Source organism: Miscanthus floridulus, chromosome 18 (assembly GCF_019320115.1).
Source record: "Miscanthus floridulus cultivar M001 chromosome 18, ASM1932011v1, whole genome shotgun sequence".
Classification (NCBI taxonomy): Eukaryota; Viridiplantae; Streptophyta; class Magnoliopsida; order Poales; family Poaceae; genus Miscanthus; species Miscanthus floridulus.
The window spans coordinates 94,715,804-94,739,089 of record NC_089597.1 but is presented as its reverse complement, the minus strand read 5'-3'; the positions used below and the strand labels follow the sequence as shown (position 1 = coordinate 94,739,089).

The window sequence follows — 23,286 nt, the reverse complement described above, 5'->3', positions numbered from 1 at the left end:
CTATATTTGAAGAGTACAGAGAAATGTATTCTCCAAGTGACAACACCACAACTTGCTGATATTTAAGAAACACTAGCAAGAAGCAAAAGGTTGATGAGTTCTATAATTGCTCAACAGATGAGCACGAGTGGGCGTGTGCAAGTCAATGTCAAGTATGAACTAGACAAGTACCTTGCAAAAGATAACAAGGAGAATAAGAAAGGTTTTGACATTCTGAAATGGTGGAAGGACAATGCTACTAGATTGTCAATATTGCCTCGTAAGGCTCGTGATCTTGTGGCAAATTTGGTGTGGGTGGAAGAACACTAGATGATTTTAGGACCTCACTCACACCAACAATGGTTGAACGATTCATTTGTGCAAATGACTGGCTTAGGTACACCAATGTTGAAGAGCACACAGAACAATTGACCAAGCTTGAGGAAGGTAACTACATCGTGCTAGACTGTAAATTGTTTCTAATGTTAATCATGAACCATACACACTAAATAGTAAGTACTAACTGAGGCCTTATCACTTACTGCACAACTTGGTGCCCTGGACATTTCTAAGGATAGTACGTGCTCATGTGCCTTGAATTGGTAAGTTGGTTTGCAAAAACATTTCTAAGGATAGCGCTCCTGTTTAATTGATCAATGTTAATTTCTACAAATTTACAGCCTTTGTGTTTCCTAGGTGCAAGCTAGATGGGATTGGTTGTTACTGCTTGGCCTAATTGATGTTGTGTTGTTGCTGATGGAGTATTGGAGTACCTGTGACATGCCCGTTCGTGCGCTTTGTGACTGATGATGTACCTGTGGCCTATCCTGGCCTTTATTGATGCATGTATTGCTATTGGTGCTTGTGTGATTTATGATGTACTATTGTTAAATACTGCTTGCTACTTGCATGTGATATTTGGTTTTTCATTATTTTTGTTAGAACCTCTTGCTTCGTTACTTGTACTAATAAACATGACATTGTAGTATTTGAGTTCTGAGCATTGTAGTGTGTACTGTCTGGCACCCTGTATGTGTGTAAGGCTACGTTTAGTTGGCGTCGGAATCGGTATTTGCACAGTGTTTGATGTGACGGCAAACACTGTAGTAATTTCGTTTGTATTTGTGAATTATTGTCCGAACATTGACTAATTAGGCTCAAAAAATTCGTCTCGCAAAGTTCAACTAAACTGTACAATTAGTTTTTGATTTCATCTACATTTAGGTCATGTTTGGTTCCAAATAAGTCACCTACTTATAAGTTAAAAAGTGAAAAAAGTGACTTATTTTGCCAAACACCACCAACTTATAAGTCACCTCTGCTTATAAGTTTTAAGTTGATTCACCCCTACTTAAAACTTATAAGTCACCCTTTTTCGCGTGGGGCCTACACCTTTAATGAACTTATAAGTCATCTACAACCAAACAGGCATGACTTATAAGTCACTGGTTTTCAGTCACTTGACTTAATAAGTCACCTGACTTATGGAAACCAAACAGGGTCTTAGTACTCCATACATGTACCACAAGTTTGATGTGATGGGGAATCTTCTTTTTGCATAGTGCCAAAGTTAAAAGTTTGGTGGGAACTAAACATGGCCTAATATTAAATATTTGGACTTCTCTATCTGCTTTTTCTATCAGCGAACTGGGCAATGTGCACTGTTTCGTTCGTCCGGTTTGCTCGGTTAAACCAAAAAAACCAAACTTAAGAAACCGAGACTAAAGTTGTCGGTTTTTTTATTTATGACTAACACCCTGTTCGTTTAGGTTTATTTGGCTTATAAGCCATGACTGAAAGTACTGTTGGCTGGTTTGGTGTGAGATAAAATTATACAATAGGCGAAAGCAGTTGTTTTTTAAAAATTATACTGTACAGTAGTTGGAATACTTTTTTTTCAGCAGAAACATCTTTCGGAAGCTATTAGCGTGAAATTTTAAACTGGGCGTGCCACCGGAGTTAGGAGGTGTTTAGATCCGGCTACTAAAATTTAGGAGGTGTGTCGGAAGCATGTTGCATAGAGTGTTCGGATACTAATAAAAAAACAAATTACATAATCCGTCAGCACTCCACGAGACGAATTTTTTAAGCCTAATTATTCCGTCATTAGCATATGTTTACTGTAGCAAACATTGTCAAATCATAGACCGATTAGACTCAAAAGATTCGTCTCGTAAATTAGTCGCAAACTATATAATTAGTTTCGTAATTAGTCTATATTTAATACTCTATGCATGTGTCTAAATATTCGATGTGACGACGACTAAAATTTAGAAGGCGCAAACAAACACCCCTTGCCTTTCTGCACACTCTTTGTACGGCTCACTGAACAGTGACACAGACACAGCCTTAAAAAAAGATGATTGTTCTCGGTTACTAGCGATCCAATCATTGCGCAGAGCCCTGCAAGACTGCAGTCGAACCACCAGGAGAAGTTTCAAATTTTCCCGCTCGTTTTCTCCAGCTGTCCAGCATAATCCTGCCACCGTGCCCATCCGTGTCGCGGGAACCAACCCTGCGGCTCCGGTCCTGACTCCTGGCCCGCACGACCGCGTCGAAGCACCGCAGTCCGCAGCTGTCCAAGCGGCGCCGGCGGAGCGCACGATGACCGAACGTCCCCTTGTGGTTTGTCACTTGTGCTGTGTTGGGTCGGTGGGTCACGGTCGAGCGGCGAGAGAAACCAGGGAGAGTAGAGAGCAACGCAGGCAGTGGTCCGCCACGCTGCCCCGGTGCAACGACACCCAACCACCAGGATCCCGTGTGCCAACTGGCCCTGTGATACGGTCGCCTCCACTCCACCTGTAGTAGCAAGATGGCCGAGGCCCCGAGCTGTACCCTGTACTGTACCTCGAAACGCTGGTGCGCTGGGCCAACCGTTTCCTCGAATTTTAAAACGGAGCGTAAACGCCGGTGCAGGTGCACCATGCCTTTGCCTGCTGTTGTCGAGCCTCGTAAATTCCGCTAAACACGGCGCAAGTTTAAAATTCAAATTCGCTCGCACACCGTTCACCACCACTGAAATGTGGGTCCAGGTATCGTCCACGCTAGGGATGAAAATGAATCGGATACGTACGGATATCGTCAATATTATATTTATTTTTATATTTCTGTCTAGATTCGGATTCGAATACGGATAGCGTCAACTATGTCGGATACGATACGATTTGATATCGACATCATAAATATGCGATTTGAGTATTTGAATACAGATACGGTATCGGATGTTGAATATCCAGACTCGAATACGGACAGATCTCAACCCCTTTAAACAAATTCGATTTCGAATTATGTCGGAAAATATCCGTACCTTTTTTTTTCTCCACGGTGCACATGTTTCATCAGGCTTGACACAAGTCTCAATTGACAATTCTGCCCGGTGCACTCGAAGCCACTGCCATCGCCAATTCCGTCTCTTATCTCCTCCCCTGCTCACGAAGAGGGGAGGGAAGCCGCGGGGGGATCGATTCGTCAGCCAACAGCAGCAGCTCGGAACCCTAGCTCCGGCCGCCGTCGGCGATGGCTGCCGCTGCGGCGGCGTTCCGGTCGGGGACGAGGCGGGGCGACGCCTTCGCGGCGCTGGAGGACGCGGGCTCCGCCACTCGCGGGCGCCAGGCCGCGGGAGGCGGCAGCAGCGGTGGAGGCAGCGTCCGCCGGTCGAGGAGCCTGAGCCGGTTCCCGCCGCCGTCGCCGTCCCCCGAGGACGCGGCGACGCCGTCGTCGAGGTTCGTCACCAAGGTGCGGGGCGGCGGCGGGTTCCCGCCGGAGGTCAGCCTCGACGACCTCGCCGACGAGTTCTTCCGGGCCAGGGCGGAGTCCGAGGGCGACGACGAGGAGGAGGAGACCGCCGCGCCTGCGCGCGGCCGGTCAAGGCTTCCGGCGCCCGCGGAGCGTGGCGGCGGCGGCCGGCGGAGCTCCACGGCGCGGTACGCCAGGGAGACGGAGTCTTCGCGGCAGCGCGGGCGCTCCGTGTCGCGCCCGCCGGCCGAGCGACGAGGCGTAGCGGCCAATGCTGTGAATGCCGGTGGCCCTGCAGCTGCAGCCAGGAGGCAGCGGTATGCGTCGGTGGACCGGCGCGCTTCGGTGGATCGGCAACGGTGGTGCGATTCGGATGTAAGTGTGGCCGGGTCAGCACTCTAGTTTTTCTGCTGGAGTATGTTGATGGATTGAATTCTGGATTAAACTATTGAAGTTGCTTGGGAATGATTGAATCCTGTTTTGGTGGGTGCTTGGGTGGTCCCATTAATCTATTAGGAAATCTGGTAAAGTTTTTGTTTCCATTTTGCGACAAAATTGTGAAGCGAGCAAGGTGCTTTACTCACAAAAACATTCTTCTCTTATGTATGACTAAAGGTCCAATGCCTTTTACTGTTTGTCCCTCCGAGGTAGTTTGGTTTAGTTCTATACTTCGCGTATAGTGTGTTTCAGACTTGATACCGGTATAGTATCGGATAATGCAACATATGCACAATACTGTGTTTGCGTCATCTATTGTTTCTTCGGTTGTTTGGTTGATGCCTGTCTCCCCTTGTACTCTCTGTTTGATTGCTAGCTTCAGTATGCTGATGTTGTCTGGCAATCTAGTATGAAAATATATGCATAAGTTCAAAAGTCAAAAGGAAAAAGCGTCTGTTTTTTTTTTTTGAACACAATGGCAGGAGCTCAAAACCGTCTGGTTGTGATGCAGTTATACTTGCTACTCTGCTTTTCAGTTCAATTTGCTTCAGGCTTCTCACGTTATATATATATTTTTAAATATGTTAGGTTACTCAATCCAAGTTTCTTAATACTTTGCTGTGATCCACTGTATGATTCCTGTTCAAGTATTTTATGTTTGTTCCTTTCGAAGGCCCGACACCGACAATACTTATACTCTAAACTTGTCCCATTTCTACATTTGATGTAAAATTGTACATATCTGTTGCAGTTACATTCTTATTATTTAATCCCTGGTTTATGCTTTTGGGTGCAGAATGACATGGAAATTTCTCACCGGTATGTTTCCAGGGGGATACATACCAAAAGTAGCAGTGGCAATAGCCTGCAGAGTTCATTCCATAAGCCATCTAAAGCAAATCAAACTTTGAAGAGGTCTACAAGCCAAAAGGATTTCTTTCATTCTCGAGATAGCAGCTCCGTGAGTACCTATGTCTTCTTTACATTCCTTGGACTGAAATTGGATAAGATATCAAATAGCTTTATGCTTATTAAAAAAAAGTTGTGCTATAGTATCATAGCACCAGCCTGTACAATTAGCTTTTGTGTTCCATTTGTAGATGCATAGTAGAATTAGGTCTGTGCTATCTTTTGTTTGGTGCATACTAAATCTTGGCTGTACAATGGGGGCTGTTGTAGACTCAACTTTTAATTGTTGTGTTTTATGATTGCAATTTCTTAGCTTGTATTTTTATCTTGACTCTTGCAGAGCCATTCGTCAATTACTGATGATGAGTCTAGGAGTTCTCACTCTTTCCATAGCAGAAATCAGAAGGAAGTCTGTGCAGTTTATGGTCTTGACAAGGTTTCACAATTTTCATTCAGTATTTAAATTTGAAACTAGAATTTGCAAACAACTACTAGAGTTTACGATTCCTCTTATATTGCAATCTGATAGGAGCACCCAATTGGCGATGGGGCTGGAAATGTATTGTATGATGTAATGCGGAAAGAAGTTAGGCAAGCTGTTGATGAAATCAGGAATCAGCTTGAAAAGGTATGTTTTCCATAGTGAGGACCTTTTATTGTCTCTTCACCATTGGGCATTGTCTATCACTACTTTATCTTACCTTGGCATAGATAACTTTTCTAACGGCTTATGTGTACAAAGCTTTGATTGATATAATGACATTTAGTATGGCAATGTAAACAATGCAAGGGACTTTTCTGTAGGGAACTATTTCACTGGATGGGTTGAGATCTTCATTGACCATCTTACCCTAATTCTAGAAAGTTTACTTGTATATTACAGTGCAGCTTAAGTTTTTAGTACTTGGTCCCTAATGCCTCAGGTTTGATTTACATTTACATTTTACAAAGAGAGGTTTTCATAATCTGAGGCATATTGGGAGCTGAGTTCTAAGCTAATGATTTGGTTGTGATCTAGAGTATATACACCCCAGAAGAGTTCGTATGTCACTTGCGTTTCTTGTTTTATGCTGACATGTCAAAATTAGCACTGATATATGCTTCTGTGTGGTATGCTTGCGAATAAAATGTTATATGCTTTTTTATTTGGAGTGCTTACTTAATGGGCTCCATGTTTTCGGATTGCCTTTCTATTTATACGAAGAAGTATGGTTGTACCTCCTAGAGTATGCATCCTAAACCTATAACTTCACATCATCATTGAAGGATGTGCAGAATACTTCTGTTTCAATTGAGACAGCATTAGTTTCTGGATAAGCAACAGTCAGGTTGAGTAGAACTGTAGTAACTTGATGGCATGCTGATGTTGCAGAAGCATCTTTTCGATTGGAAGGTCTTAGTAGTAGAACAGTAGTAGCTAGATTTAAAATGAGTTTTGTTGAACTGACATCATGTCTTCCGTTGGGGCCTTGTTGTCAGGTCATCGGTTGCCTGTCGGGGAGAAAATGATTAATATTTGGCCCTTTTCATGCTCTGCATACTTTTTACTAGAACCACAACTTTTTTTTATCCAAGCTCATCGCCTCTCTTTGTCTGTGCATTTCTAGGCCGTGACAAAATCGGAACCTTCAGAAAAGGTAATAAGCAGTGATGCACAGCCAACCCAAGTTATTACTGAGCTCCGAAGGAGCTACACTAGTAAACTGGAAGAGGTATCTTTTGATGGAAAGAGAATCTATATTTTTTAAAAATATCTTTGATTGTTTCTAAGCCTTTATTCAATATTCACATTTGCTTTTTTGGTGTATCTTTTAGTCAGAGAAGCGGAAGCAGGAATTGTTAGCTCAGTTGGCAGCAGAAGAACAACACGGTCATGAGCTCACAAAAATAGTTAGAGAATTGCTACCTACTGCTAAAAAGACTGCAAATTTACAAAGACAGCCGCGACACAGAAGGGTATGTTTATTTGGTTGCCGTTCCATTGTTTCCTGTTAATTTTCTGCACCTATGAATTAGAATTTGACATAAATTTATTGCAGAGGAGCAACGATAGATCAAGGATGTCGAAACGACTTATTGAAGAGGCTGAGCAATACTTTGAAGATTTCCTGTCAAATGTTGAAGACACTGACTTTTCATCTTTTGATGGAGAGAGAAGTGACTCAAGTTCAACCAGGAAAGACATGTTACTTCATGCTATGACAGAAACTCCAGTTGCGCGCCCAAAAGTTGCTTTACCTGCAGAGGCAGATGGCGTTGTCCTTCCCTGGCTGCAATGGGAAACTACCAATGACCTTCAGACCTCCCCGTGCAAAACCAAGGCCCAGGTAAAGTCGGCATCTGTATCCTGTCTTAAAATGTAAAATATTGAATGTTACTTACATGGTAAAGATTTTGTGTGAAATGATGAAGTATTTTTTTGATGTTAATGACTTCAACGTGTTACCTGTTCTCTAATTGCATGTTGAACTCAGGGAGAAAATACTAGATGCAGCACTAGCAATCAGACTACGAGCAGCCGTGGGAGTTGGAGTCCTGGAGACCATGCCACTTCAGTTGCCTCTAAAGATAGATTACTGACCAAGTTCGGTGAGGTTGGGATTTGCCGAAGCAGCTGCCCTGATTATGTTCGAACCTCGTCAACGTTTCACATTGACGACTATTTGCATTTGAGGCAGAGTGAGGATCTCCTCTTGGAGACGTGGATGCAGAAACAAAGAATCGACTCTGGCGGCCTAGTCCTGTGCAGTAAATCGACAATATTGTAGAGTGCAGCCAAATAGGTTGTTGATGGGGTTGATGAGTTAGACCAATAAATGCTTAGATTTTTACCTTTGGTTGCCATGGCTCCTGCTGCCTGGCGTGTATAGATGCATGCATTGTGGTTAACATATTGGATAAGCTTTTTTAACGCTTGATCGTGATTAAGAAAATTTATTTGTTACACCATCATTCTACAAGTGCAAATGATCCACGACACATGTTAGCAATAAAACTATGGTCTCTCTGAAAGCAAGTTCGAATCTTGGCTGTAATCGAGCAGCTGCAACACCTGCGACCAGCAAAGCAGCAGGCATCCACTAGAGCTGATTTTGATCCCCAGGACTTCAAAAACTGGTGGCAATATTTGTTGACGTAACAAATGGCGGGAAATTGTGCTGGAGCTGAATATGGGATCTCAACAACATAAACAGTCAATTTTATATACGAGTAAAAAACAATATGTATAATGCATTTTGATTCCAGCACTGTTTTACAAAGTTTTCACACATCAAGTGGCAAATCCCTCTGCACCCCTTTCCTGTTGGAGAAAATTCCCTCATTGCCACTAAAAATTATACCACTTCCTTCGTTGCCATAAAAATTTCCCAATTTTTCTCACTGCCATCAAATTATTTTTGTGATTCTGCCGTTTCCGTCACTTCCCGTTAGCAACGCCGTTAGATGGGGCTAGGCACGGCTAGGCCGGCCCACAGGCGTCCGTGGCGCGCCGGCGTGGGTCAGTGCGAAGAGGTCGGAGGCCGCGGCCGGCGCCGCGCGGCGCCGCGCGATCCAGCGTGAGGAGACAGGAGATCGGGGTGGCGGACGGCAGCGACCGCAGCAGGCGCTCCGCGGCGCGGAGCGACGACAGGGACGAGGACGGCGAGCTCGCCGGTCGGAGCCGACCTCCACGACGCGTCCCTGCCTGTCCCTCCTCCTTGCTCTGGTTCGCCACGACGCCGGACACGCGTTCGTTGGGTTCTGCCGCCGAGCCGTCGCCGTAGTTCGGCTATAAAATGCAGAGGCCGCCGTCATGGATGCCATTGCGGTCCGCACCAAAATTCACAGCACACAAGCCGCATCTCTCCAATTCCTTGCACCTACAGCTACTCGAGGTTCCTAGCTATCCACTGGGGAAGACGGTAACAAGTATCATTCACTAGCGGACTCAACCGAGGCATTTTCCTCGCCGCCGGCCTAGCTCCGCGGCGCAATGGCGGGCTGCCTCCAGCTCCTCCACCTTCCATAGCGCGCGGCGCGCGCCACCACCGCGCACTGCCGCTTGCGCGCCCGCTCCAGCCCTGCGCGACGAGGAGGCAAGAGAGCGGAGCGACGACGGGGACGGGGACGGGGACGGGGACGGGAACGGCGAGTGCGTCGCGCTGCGGCTGCGAGCGCACGGCGACGGGGTCACGCGATGTAACAGAGGTAAAAGGTGGGACCCAGCTGTCAGCGACAATAACTTAGTATGTTTTAACAGAAGAATCACAAAATTAATTTGATGGCTGTGAGGAAAATTGGGAAATTTTGATGGCAACGAAGGAAGTGCTATAATTTTTAGTGGCAATGAGGAAATTTTCTCTTCCTGTTGTAGCCATCGCCCTTGATCCCTCCACAGTACGCCAGCATACTCTCTGCAACCGTCCTCGTGGATTGCAGCCCATTTGCCCTTTTGTCTCCTATGGAATTAAACTGAGAATAGCACATAAACAATTATGAATTTCTGTTGTCCAATATCAACAAGGATGGAAAAGGAGGATGACTGCGAATTGGACGATAGCAGTAGGGAAGGTGGGGGAATAGAGAACACATTTCCACGCAAAAAGAACAGCGACAACTACAGGGGAGAACACGTGTAAAACTAAACCTGATTCAGCAACCTATCATGTGCTAAGAACAAATCTCTAACATTCACTAGGTTAAAATGTCAAATAGACTTATATAACAGTAGCAAAAAATGTATCAACACTATGCAACTTTCATTCCCAGCATCCCAAAAATGTTCCGTATTCCATGATTTACCCCAACTTGGTTTAGGATGCCTACTCGTAGACGAGCAGTTAGCAATGTGAATTGTAACATTTAAGGATTAGAGGCACCAGTATAATAATTTTAGTCATAGCTGTTAGAGTAAGATTGGTCCGTCAACAAAACACAATCTCAATGGATTAATGAATATGCACGCACCCTTTTCACTGAACAGCTAAGAATAAGGAGATTCAAATAATGGACGTAAATATAGGATATCAAGTAACAAAAACACGTTTTACCTGAAACATATTGCACAAATTAGTGCTACTGAAGTGTGCTTGTTTAAAAATAGTTAATAACTGTACAGATAGCTAATCAACAGTGCCATATGGCTCCTCTTAAGATGACAAATATAGGGAGCGTTCGGCTGGCTGGCTGGGCTGAGCCCGGCTGGCCAGTTCACTCACAGAAACAATATTCACGTCCAGACAGAATAGTATTTTCTCTCACAACAATCAATCGGAATAGTATTTTGGCTTATTTTTCAGTCCTGCCGAACAGGCCCATACTAATTAGTTATTTAGTTTAAATGCATACCTAACAAATAAGACAGCATCGACGACGGCCAGCAAATGCAGCATAGAGAGTTATTCATAGCATGAACGGCTCAACCGACACTGAGAGCATCCATCTCTTTGCACTTGTGTTATACTACCCCTTTACCAATTATATTCTTCTACTGAACAAGCAGTTTAGACAAGAATTTGCACATTAGATTCTAGGGCTCTTTTGACTGAAAAATCCAATTACACTGACAATAGCAGTTCACTATAAATTAATGCTAACAATGGAGAGATGTCACAACTAAAAAGTGTTAAAACTGTACTACACTATCTCTTATGATTTTTCAAGTTAAATATACACTACTGTTATGGTTCTAACTACCATGTCGAATTTGAACTACACTAGAAATTTTCTAGTTCCATGTTATGTATGACATTGCAGATAGGCTTTATTGTTTTAGTATGACTGCCCTAGTGTATCATTAACTATGGAGGAATGGAACATTTTAGGTAGTATGATTTTTTACTTGAAGGCTTTAGGAATAGAAGAACGTCAAACTTACATTTACATCCATCCCTTTTTCATCAGTTGATATTCTCAGGATCCGTGGAGTTTGAAAGCTGCAAAAGTAACAAGCCAAGAAGAGTTACTAATAACTCATTTGCTAGGTTATTTGTCCTGAATAGGAACCAACAGTAGAACATTATTGTCATTTTTTTGCCTATACTGAACACTAAGACCATAAATATATCATTATAAGCCATTAACCACAATTACCATCAGTTGAGCACTAATATGTGTTTCTTCTTTGTATCGACCAAAATGACAAACACTAATTATTTAGAAAATTATCATTCAGCCTCACTACCAGATTATACAGATAGCTAATTAAATCATTTCTACGAGGACAAGTTAATCAAATTGGATCTGAAAAAGGTCAAGATGGAGGGATGAGAAGACAATGACTTCCTGCGGAACACGACTAATAAGTTGTCCTCTGGAATTAAGAATCCTAGGAATCAGTACAAACACTCAAGACGGAAAATTAAGAACTAACAAGGTAATTGCCTGCTATACAGTGGATCAGGAGCACCATTTTTTTTTATAACTTTTAGGGCCTAGGTAAACCAGCCTCACCACATTAGCTGAACTAGATAAGGTGATCAAACTTAGGCAAAAAACGTCACCAGATTAAATTGATTAGGGTAATGCATGGGCACAAAGGATTGATAGGGTACACACCTTGGCAGGTGTAACAGTGCTGGCTGCCCGCAGCCTTCTGTCTTTGGTGCAGTGCTCAATATGATTGGCATTGAATTTCTCACCACAATAAAGGCACAGTGTTATGGTGGGCAAGGTGTACCATAGGCGGGTGGCTAAGGCCACGCCAGGGAGCCGGCTGGGATAAGTTGTTAGCATATCTAGAGTTAGTTAGTCAGTTGATTTATTCCCTAAAGATTAGGAAGTTGGTTATTGAGTCTTGTATAAGATAAACAGTTTACTTCTAATACGATTCAGCCTAGGATTGAGACTTACGTCTCCCTTGGGCGCCTGGCCAACAATTCCTATTCACCGTCATCTTGTTGTCGTAGCCGCAACCCTAGGCGCCGCCCGTTCGTCGTCGCGTGTTCAAGCCCAGACCCCCAGCCCATCACCGGTACCACCTTAGGAGCACTATCTCCAACAATCTGGTATCAGCGTCCATGTCGATCTCGGGTGCTTCCGGTTCCATCACGGTGCCATCCACGGCTGCGCCGCCATCACCGGTTCCGTTGAAGGGTCGAGATGGCGACTAGAGGGGGGTGAATAGTCTTTTCTAAAACTTAATCGCGTCGGCTAACCGATATAAATGCGGAATTAAAACTATCGGTCTAGCCAAGACTACACCCCTCTATATATGTTCACTAGCACCTAGCAAAGATAACAATTATGCAACTAAGGTGCCAGGCTAGCTAGAGCTCTCCTAAACAATTCTAGGAGCAAGGTTACTCAAACCTATGCCACTAGTACTTTAAGCAACAAGGGAGCTCCTACACATGCTAGTAAGCAAAAGCACAAAGCTAACTAAGCTCACTAGCAATGCTCAATAACAAGGCAACCAATGCCTAATTAGAGAGCGCAAATACTTAGCTACACAAACTAAGTAATGTGACTAACAAGGTTACTAAAACCAAATTAGCCACGCAAGGGAGCTACTTCTATGCTACACAAGCAAGAAGGTAATTAGTAAGCTACACAAGCTATCTAATTACAAGAGCAACTACACAAGCTTAATATGTATAAAAGTAATTGCAAGCTTGTGTAATGGGGATGCAAACCAACGGGAAGAACAAGGTTGACACGATGTTTTTTCTCCTGAGGTTCACGTGTTTGCCAACACGCTAGTCCCCGTTGTGTCGACCGCTCACTTGATGGTTCGGCGGCTAATTAGCATCACCCGCTAAGCCCGCACGTCGGGCGCCGCAAGAACCTACCCCTTGAGTGAGGGTAGCTCAATGACACGCTTTACTAGAGTTGCTCTTCGCGGCTCCCGCGGGGCGAGCACAATGCCCCTCACAAGCACTTCTTCGGAGCGCCGCACAAGCTTCTTGCGCGCTTCGACGGAGACCACCACCAAGCCGTCTAGGAGGTGGCAACCTCCAAGAGTAACAAGCACCACTGGCTTGCAACTCGATCACCTAGTGCCACTCGATGCAACCTCACGATGCAATCGCACTAGAATCGCTTACTCACACAATCGGATGATCGCTATCAAGTATATGTGTGATGGAGGGCTCCTAAGCACTCTCAAGCATGGACACAAAGTCCCCCAAGGTGCTCAGCACCAGCCATGGCCGAAGGCCACTTCTATTTATAGCCCCAAGGGCTAAACTAGCCGTTACCCCTTCACTGGGCAACGGTCGGGCCGACCGGACGCTCCGATCGTGTTGACCGGACGCTGGACCTCACCGTCCGGTCGCTCACAGACGACCACGTGTCCCGGTTCCAACGGTCACTTGACCTGACCGGACGCTCCAACTTCAACTGACCGGACGCTGGACCCTCAGCGTCCGATCATTTCCAGTAAGCTCCCGAGCATGACCGGACGCGTCCGGTCGAACACGATCGGACACAACCAGCGTCCAGTCACACTCCAGCTTCTGCGTCATCGTACGTCAGCCTGACCGGACGCAGCCAGCCAGCGTCCGGTGCATGCAGATCCAGCGTTCGGTCAGTTGACCGACGCCAGCATCTTCGCGACTAACTCGTTTTCACTTCTAACTTCTTCACCCTTGCTCAAGTGTGCTAACCACAAGAATTTGCATCCGGCGCAATAGAAAATAGACATTCCATTTTCCCGAAAGCGCCGAATCCCGCCTCACAAGCTCGGCGGGAGGGAGAGAGGGACCCAAACCCATCTCACCCCTACAAACACCACCGCCTTTGTAAATGTGCCAACACCATCAAGTGTACACCACCATGTGTATGTGTGTTAGCATTTTCACAATCATTTCCCAAAGGATGTTAGCCACTCAACTTGCTACGCCACTCGATCCTAGCGACAATGCAAAGTTAGATCACTCGAGTGGCACTAGATGACCGATATGCAAACAAGTTTGCCCCTCTTGATAGTACGGCCATCTATCCTAAACCCGGTCATAAACTTCTCTACACACCTATGACCGGTGAAATGAAATGCCCTAGGTTATACCTTTGCCTTGCGCATTCCATTCCATCTCCTTCAATGTCGATGCAACACATGCACCAACATGATCAACAATGATATGATCCACTTCATATCATCACATGATCATATTGGTTCATCGATCTTGACTCTACTTGCTCTTCACCGTTGCCATCGTCCATCGGCGCCAAGTCTTGCTCAAGCTTCACCGCCACGCGGTCCATCACTCCAAAGCCTTCGACTTGCCCTTCACGCTTGCAACCGGTCCATCAAGCCAAGTCTTGTCTTGATCTTCTCCACCTTGATCACATGACTCAATGTCATGTCTCATGTGCATTTAGGCTCCTTCATCATCACATGTGTGAGCTGTGCAACATCTCCAAGCCATTTTCACCTTCATGGCATATGTTGCTCACACATATGTACCTGTGGACTAATCACATGTGTATCTCACATAAACACAATTAGTCCACCTAAGTTGTCACTCAATTACCAAAACCAAACAAGGACCTTTCAACTGCTGCAACCATTAGAGGTACCCTCTTCGGTTTGGTCGGACATTGCTATGGATTTCGTGGAGGGGCTGCCTCGCGTCCATGCAAAGAGCGTGGTTCTCACAGTGGTGGACCGTTTCTCGAAGCATGTGCACTTCATTGCGCTCAGCCACCCGTACACTGCAGCATCGGTTGCCAAGGCGTTCTTCAAGGCCATCGTTCGGCTACATGGGTTCCCTCGCTCGATTGTGAGTGATCGGGACCCGGTCTTCACGGGCAATGTGTGGAAAGACCTCTTCAGGCACGCCACGGTGTAGCTTCGCATGAGCACGGCATTTCATCCACAAACCGACGGCCAATCGGAGATTGTCAACAAGACCATAGCTATGTATTTGCGCTGCATTACAGGAGATCGCCCTCGTGCGTGGTTGGAGTGGCTTCCTTGGGTGGAGTATTGTTACAATACGTCCTATCACGCGGCGCTCAAGACGACGCCTTTTGAAGTGGTTTTCGGCCGGCCTCCACCTGCTCTACTGCCATACACAGAAAGCTCGGCCTCAACAGAGACAGTGGACACTCTTCTTCGGGACCAGGACTCGTTTTTGCAGGATGTTCGTGAATGCCTCCTACAGGCTCAGGCATATGCTAAGCGTCACTATGATGGTCATCATCGCGCCATGGAGTTTGCTGTGGGCGACTGGGTGCTACTCCGGCTGCTCCACCGCCCTGCACAGTCCCTGGTGTCGGGCAAGCGTTCCAAGCTGAGCCCATGTTTCGCTGGACCGTACCAAGTCCTGGAGCGGATTGGTGCCGTGGCCTATCGTCTTCAGCTGCCTAATGGTGCCAGGATCCATGATGTTTTCCACGTCGGCGTCCTCAAGCCGTGGCGTGGAATGCCACCAACGATCCTGCCGACATTGCTGCCACTTCATCACGGTCGTCTACTGCTGCAACCTGAGCGCGCTCTCAAGGCACAGCTGCGTCGCGGCACTTGGCTGGTCCTCATCAAATGGACCGGTCTGGATGAGTCTGAAGCCACCTGGGAACCGGTCGATGATTTCAAGACTCGCTTTCCTGACTTCCAGCTCGAGGACGAGCTGTTTGTCGGGGAGGGGAGAGATGTTATGGTGGGCAAGGTGTACCATAGGCGGGATAAGCCAGGCGACAAGGCAAGTGACTAAGGCCACGCCAGGGAGCCGGCTGGGATAAGTTGTTAGCATATCTAGAGTTAGTTAGTCAGTTGATTTATTCCCTAAAGATTAGGAAGTTGGTTATTGAGTCTTGTATAAGATAAACAGTTTACTTCTAATACGATTCAGCCTGGGATTGAGACTTACGTCTCCCTTGGGCGCCTGGCCAACAATTCCTATTCACCATCATCTTGTTGTCGTAGCCGGAACCCTAGGCGCCGAGCACGGCGCCGCCCGTTCGTCGTCGCGTGTTCAAGCCCAGACCCCCGGCCCATCACCGGTACCACCTCAGGAGCACTATCTCCAACACATAGGTTGTTGGCCCTTCTGTAATCTCACAGTTGCCGCTCCTTCCAGAGAGTTTGACCAGGGACTTAGCTTAGGATCTACCTTACCAAGTGCTACAGGAGCTTTGCCAGATTTGTCATACTTTTGTTTAGAGTTGTCCAGAATTTGTTGTGCTTTGGCTAGCATGATGGCTCTGGCCATAGTGTCAGTCACCTGAGCTTGAACTGCTGCCTTGTTATCCCATTTGAGGCCCTCAATATCCAGTGTTGTGCATTGAAAGCTGAAATTGCAGAGCTTCAAAGGTGGTGACATAGTCCTCGACTGTTCCAGTTTGCTTCAACTCCAACAACTCATTCAGAGCTTCTCTATAGGCATATGCGCCGAACTTAGATTCCACAGCTTGCTTGAATTGAGTCCAAGTTCCCAATCCATTTTGCTGCTTGTACACCTGCCACCATCGAGCTGCATTGCCCTCCATATGTAAGGAGGCCGCAGTGACCCACATGGACTCATGAATGTTAAAGATGCAAAAATAGTTTTCACATTTGTCAAGCCAGATTTTAGGATCCACGCCCTCAAACTTTGGAAATAGCATCTCAGGCAGAGGTGTATAGTTGTGGTGTGAATCAACAAAAGGCCTATGGTGACTGGGTTCAGTACGAGGATGAGGCTGGACACTGGAGAAAGGTCGCTCCTGTTGGGGAGGAATGGAAAACAGTGGAGATAGAGATCTTGGTGATTTGTCCTGTCTCAGCATCCATATGCTCTAAGGTGAGACGAGCAACTGCCTTTCCAGTGTCTTCGATTTGTTTAACCATCAACTGCTGATCATGCGAGGCCTGCTGCACATCTTGTGAGTTGAGATCCATTTTTTCCAGCAATTGCTGTTGCGTGGAGACGATGTCCGTCACACGAGCAAGCAAGAGGTCCAGTCTCTCCATCAACTTGTCCCACTTGCATCTTGGTGCTGCTGGTGTGTTGGTGTTGTAGGTGCCTGGAACTCATTGACGTCATCGTGGTTCACGACATCCAGGACGGGCAGGAAAATGGCATTGATACCTCTCTGTGCTTCCATAGCAGTAGCAGCCTTTGTGTGTGCTCCACTTGCAGCAGCGTCCATAGGTAGAATATCAGAACTGAGGTCATCGAGGGAGGCTTTGATAACAGTAGAAGAAGGAAACAATAACGATGATGAACTTGCCGTGGCGATGCCCTTGACCATGGAAACATCAGGTTCACTGGGCACACCATACTGGATATCAAGCTGACAACAACCATCATATATATTGCGACCATGCAACTCTCCGAAAGTTTCAATAGCATCATATTTGGATCGGAAAACAACCTGAGAAGACACATGGTCTAACCCCCCAAATGCTTGCACCTGCTCTATATCGCCAAATGGACTAAAAACCTGACGAAGCAGATGTTCTGTTACAGGATAGCAAACCTTGTGAATGGTGACCTCCAGGATGCGATTTGGGGCTGTCCAGCTCTGAGAACCGCAAGCAGGCAATCCATCAAACACCTGGTGGGCGTCCACCTCATGGGTGCTGCCCTTGGAAACATCAGGCTCGCCGGGCACACCATATTGGATATTAAGCTGACAACAGCTATCATATATATTGCGGCCATGCAACTCTCCAAAAGCTTCAACAACGTCATATTTGGATCGGAAAACAACCTGAGCAGACACATGGCCTAACCCCCCAAACACTTGCACCTGCTCCATATCGCCAAATGGACTAAAAACCTGACGAAGCACATGTTCTATTACAGGATAGCAAGCCTTGTGGATGGTGACCTCTAGGACGCGACTTGGGGGCGTCCAGCTCTGAGAACCGCAAGTAGGCAATCCATCGAACACCTGGTGAGCGTCCACCTCATGGGTGTTGCCCTTGGAAACATCAGGCTCGCTGGGCACACCATACTGGATATCAAGCTGACAACAACCATCATATATATTGCGGCCATGCAACTCTCCGAAAGCTTCAACAGCATCATATTTGGATCGGAAAACAACCTCAGCAGACACATGGTCTAACCCCCCAAACACTTGCACCTGCTCCAGATCGCCAAATGGACTAAAAACCTGACGAAGCACATGTTTTGTTACAGGATAGCAATCCTTGTGGATGGTGACCTCCAGGACGCGATTTGGGGGCGTCCAGCTCTGAGAACCGCAAGTAGGCATTTCGTCGAACACCTGAAGGGCAAGGTGAAGTTGCCGCCCCTGAGTGCTCCCGAACAGCTCACAAGTCGACCGCCGCCTGCGCCGTCACACACCCACGCCGAGGATCGACCTTCTCTGATACCAGCAGTAATACCGCTGGCCACTGGCGTCCGGCGAGGAGCCGGAGACGTGAGCTCGCAACCAGATCACAGGCGATAGGAGAACAGAGGAAAGGTTCCCCGCGTTCCTGTTTTTACCTTTTTAGGGTTCACATAGTAAGTTGTGTCCCTCTCGATACATGCTTAGGGGGTGTCTAGTTCGCGAAATGAATTTTTTTTGATGTTTCGGAGATGTTGGAAGGGGTTTTTAGATACTAATAAAAAAACTAATTACATAGCTCGTCTGGAAACTGCGAGACGAATTTATTAAGCCTAATTAATTCAGCATTAGCGCATGATAGTTACTGTAGCACTTATGGCTAATCATTGACTAATTAGTCTTAAAATATTCGTCTCGCGATTTCCAACTAAACTGTGCAATTAGTTTTTTTCGTCTATATCTAATACTTCATGCATGTGCCGCAAGATTCGATGCGATAGTTTTGAGTGAAAATTTTTGGAAACTAAACCAGGCCTTAGAGCATCTCCAAGAGTTTGTCAAATTTTACTTGGCAAATCTTGTGATTTGTCAACTCCTAAAATTATATGCCAAGTAAAAAAACAATCCATCTCCAAGAGTTTGCTATTTTTTACTTGGTAAAATAAAAAAACTCGTTAACAAAATGAAGAGGCCCGCTAAGCGAACGAAGAGTCCCGGATGCCAAGCCGTATACACGCGCGTATATTTGCGCGCGCGGAGGGAAGATTTGCCAAGTTGCTATTGATGCCAAGTTGTTTTACCAAACTATTGGAGGCTATTTTTTCTTGTTTTACTAAAATTATATGGATGCCAAGTTGAGATAGCAAATTGTTGGAGATACTCTAAGCTTATAGCTGGAGCTAGTCCTGTCAACTGGGACCCACACACTCCCTCATCCAATAACTTAACGACACGCGTCAGGTTCTTAATAACCTGTGAGAACTCCCGCACCGCACGCCGCCGGCGAGCCGTGCTCCCGTCATCTCATGACACTATGCCCGTCCCCAGCCACGCCGCCCGACGTGGTCGCTGTCCACCGCCTCCTCGAGTCCCGCGGCCTTCCCGCCGCCGCGCGCCTCGCTGTCGCCTCTGCTTCCTCCTCGCCGCTCCCGCTAGCCGCGGTCCTCCTACACCGCCCGCTGCCCCCGCGCCTCGGCTACTGCCTCCACGCCCGCGCTGCGCGGGCGGGCCTCCTCGCGGACCGCTACCTCGCCAACGCGCTGCTCGCGTTCTACGTGCGCCTCCCGGACCACCTGCACCACGCGCTCAAGGCGTTCGACGACCTGCCCCGCCGCGACGTCGTTGCCCACTCCTCCGTCCTCGCCGCCTTCCTCCGTGCGGGCGTCCCGCGCCGGGCGACGCGCGGAGGGCGTTCGAGGAAATGCGCGCCCCGGATGGGATATGCTACACGTCGTTGATATCAGCATTCGTGCGGAACGACTGGTTCCACGAGGCCCTGCGGTGGTTCCGGGCTATGGTCGTGACAGATGGGGTTTTGCCGGACGGCTGCACGTTTGGCTCCGTGATGACGGCGCTGGGGAACTTGAAGAGGGCAAGGCAGGGTAGGGAGGCGCATGCGCAGGTTGTCACACGTGGCCTATGTGGGAACGTGATCGTGGAGAGCAGCACACTTGACATGTACGCTAAGTGCGGGATGATGGTGGATGCACGCAAGGTGTTCGACAGGATGAAGGTCCGGAATGCAGTTTCATGGTGCGCCCTGCTTGGGGGCTATTGTCAAAGTGGGATGCACGAGAAGGTTCTCTCATTGTTTCGATAGGTGTATATGGAGGAACATGACTGGTATAGCTTTGGAACTCTTCTGCGGTCTTGCGCTGCTCTGTCTGCAGTGAAGCTACAAGCTAGGAAAAGAAATCCACTGCCGTTTTATGAGGCTGAGAGGCTGCAGAGACGTCATTGTTGAGTCCGCTCTCGTGGACCTATACGCGAAATGTGGTGCTGTAGAATACGCTTACAAGGTTTTTGAGAGGAGCAGTGTCCGCAACATGATTACTTGGAATGCCATGATTTGTGGTTGTGCTCACAATGGCCATGGTGAGCGAGCTATCAGCCTGTTCAATGAGATGATTAAGGAAGGGGTCAAGCCAGACTACATCAGTTTCATTGGTGTTCTTTTTGCCTGTAGTCATACTGGGATGGTTGAGGAAGGAAGGAACTACTTCAACTCAATGAGCAAGGACTATGGCATCCCCCCTGATATTGAACACTACAATTGGATTGTTGACCTCCTTAGTAGAGTAGAGCTTCTGGAAGAGGCTGAAGATCTTGTAAACAAGTCACCGTTTAGAGACGATTCATCACTGTGGGCAGCAATTCTTGGTGCTTGTGCCACACATACTAACCCAGATGTAGCAGTAAGGGTTGCAAAGACGATGATGGAATTGGAGCCTCAATGCCACCTAAGCTATGTTCTTCTTGAAAATGTGTACAGGACGATTGGGCGATGGGAAGATGCTGTAGATGTAAGGAGGTTGATGAAATCAAGAAAGGTAAAAAAGAAGCAGGAACAAGCTGGATTGGTGTAAACAGACTGTACAGGAACAAACTGGATTGGTGTAAAGAAAGCTGGATTGGCGGTGATTCTAGTATCTGAAATAATGCTTATAAGTCATTTCTCAATTGTTCGGACGAATTTTAGCAGGTCTTGTTTCAAAAAGACTGTACTTTTATGAGCTGCTATTGCAAATTGACACCAGGTGGCATCTTGAAAGTTCAGTCCATCAGTTGATAGAAATCAGGATCGACCTGCTCTGCAAAGATAATCATATCTGCTTTACAGTTACAGCATATGTTAATTTGAGTGCAACCACAGAGCCCTTAGGGGTGGCAGACTAGGGTCGGCTGGGCTTGGCCACCATGCAGACAAGGAATCTGTCAAGCAAGCTGTCCACAGCTGTAGGTTTCTGGTAAGTTTGTCTTGTTTTTCACCTGATATCATAACTAGCTGCAGTTAAATTATTCCTTCAGGATTCAACAGGAATTGCTCCTCTAATATTACTCCAGTTGTGAAGACCTTTTAGGATAGTCTCAAACATGCACATAACTAGCTCCAGTCAATTGTTCCTTCAGGATTCAAGATGACTTGCTCCCATGATATTACTCCAATTGTGAAGACCTTTTAGGATAGTCTCAAAGATGCACATTTTGCTTGATTTTGCATGTACAGTTTATTATTTGTGCTAGAGTTGAGTAAATTTTGCTCCTTGTATTGCCTTATTGTAGACAAGTGAGTAAGTGACTAAAATCATAGATGAATCAGCACTTCTATTGATTCGTCACTGTGCTATCGAGAAGTAATTGCTGCATCGTTCGAGAATGTGCTATTGGCTGAACATTCAACACAGTGATGGTTTCGTTTGATTTTGCAACGGTGGTGTGATTCGGATGTAAATGTGGGTCGGTACTGTAGTTTTTCTGCTGTATGTTGTTAGGCATTTAGTTTAGATTAAACTATGTAAATGTGGTCGCATTGATCTGTTAGGAAAATCTGGAAAAACATTTGTTTCCATTTTGCAACAAAATAAGGTGCTTTACTCACAAAAACATTCTTCTCTTATGTACGACTGAAGTTCCAATGTTTTTTACTGTTTGTTGAGTGGTCCTGCGATACATGTAGTTTGGTTTAGTTCTACGCTTGGCGTGTAGTGTGTTTCGGACTTGATACCAATATAGTATCTGATAATGCAGCATATACACAATATGTGTTTGCATTGTCTATTGTTTCTTCAGTTGTTTGGTTGATGCCTGTCTTCCCTTATACTTTTTGTTTGATTGTTAGCATCAATATGCTGATGTTGTCTGGCGATCCAGTATGAAAATATCTGCATAAGTTCAAAAGCCAAAACTGTGTGGTTGTAGTGCAGTTATACCTGCCAGTCCGCTTTCTAGTTCAATTTGCTTCAAGCTTCTCACGTTATATTTTGTTTTTATCAAATATGTTAGGTTACTCAATCCAAGTTTCTTAATGCTTTTCTGTGGCCCGATATATGATTCCTGTTAAAGTATTTTAAGTTTGTTCCTTTTGAAGACCTGATAATACTTTAAGCTTTTCCCACTAACCTGATAATATCTTTTGAAGACCCGATAATACCTTAAGTTCCTCACCGCATGTTTCTAGGGGTATACATACCAGAAGTAGTAGTGCCAACTGGCAATAGCCTGCAGAGTTCATTCCTTAAGCCATCTAAAGCAAATCAAGCTTTGAAGATGTCTACAAGTCAAAGGGATTTCTTTCATTGATCGAGATAGCAGCTCCATGAGCACCTTTGTCTTCTTTACATTTCTTGGGTTGAATTTGGATAAGATATGTACTAGCTTCATCCTTATCAACAAAGTTGTGCTATAGTTTCATAGCACCAGCTTGTACAATTAACTTCATTGTTCCATTCATATTGTCATAACAGAATTAGATTAGATCTGTGCTATCTTTTGTTTGGTGCATACTAAATCTTGGCTGTATGATGGCCGTTGTAGACTTGACTTTTAATTGTTGCATTTTATGATTGAAATTTCTTATTTTGTATTTTTGCAGAGCCATTCTTCACTTACTGATGATGAGTCTAGGAGTTCTCACTCTTTCATAGCAGAAATCACAAGGCTGCCCGTGCAGTTTATTGTCTTGATGACAAGGTTATGGTGGGGCCAAGTTTATACCCTGTTTGACCTAGTTTTGATGCCTGACCTCTTCTTTTCTTTTTTGAAAGAAAACCGTGGGCAAAGCCCCCTAGCCACAGAATATATTAAAACCAAAACACAGGGCAACAGTTACAAGGGTTAGCCAAAGGCTAACCAAAGGACTTACCTAGAGCTAGGGAAAAAAGAAGATTACAACGTCTGCAGCCAATTCATAATTACAGGGTGTAAAGAGGGTTTCAGATTGCTTCCAAGAGGCAACCGAAGGAACTCTATGATTGGAAACTAGGTGAATACCCCGTTGCTGCGGGAGTTTAGAAAGTGGTATCA

The 23,286-nt window shown here is 46.0% G+C and overlaps 1 protein-coding gene and 2 pseudogenes across 1 annotated transcript; 2 read left to right on the top strand and 1 right to left on the bottom strand.

The window, feature by feature from the left end:
* Nucleotides 1-3,357: 3,357 nt before the first annotated feature.
* On the top strand, nucleotides 3,358-8,012 carry LOC136521383 (uncharacterized). The gene is made up of 8 exons (XM_066515120.1): nucleotides 3,358-4,089; nucleotides 4,949-5,113; nucleotides 5,402-5,497; nucleotides 5,591-5,689; nucleotides 6,669-6,773; nucleotides 6,877-7,017; nucleotides 7,101-7,388; nucleotides 7,536-8,012. The coding sequence occupies exons 1-8, from the start codon at nucleotides 3,496-3,498 to the stop codon at nucleotides 7,827-7,829; spliced, it is 1,782 nt and encodes a 593-aa protein (XP_066371217.1). The 5' UTR covers nucleotides 3,358-3,495; the 3' UTR covers nucleotides 7,830-8,012.
* Nucleotides 8,013-8,332: 320 nt separating this feature from the next.
* On the bottom strand, nucleotides 8,333-18,357 carry LOC136524212 (uncharacterized; annotated as a pseudogene).
* An 831-nt stretch (nucleotides 18,358-19,188) lies between these two features.
* LOC136522938 (pentatricopeptide repeat-containing protein At1g03540-like) lies at nucleotides 19,189-23,286 on the top strand (annotated as a pseudogene).

What these genes read in the sequence shown, in the direction of transcription:
- LOC136521383 (XM_066515120.1), top strand. Translation starts at nt 3,496, where the DNA reads ATGGCTGCCGCTGCGGCGGCGTTCCGGTCGGGGACGAGGCGGGGCGAC. An exon ending in CAGTTTATGGTCTTGACAAG is followed by an intron (nt 5,498 to 5,590) that starts GTTTCACAATTT and finishes GCAATCTGATAG; the next exon opens with GAGCACCCAATTGGCGATGG. An exon ending in TCAGGAATCAGCTTGAAAAG is followed by an intron (nt 5,690 to 6,668) that starts GTATGTTTTCCA and finishes GTGCATTTCTAG; the next exon opens with GCCGTGACAAAATCGGAACC.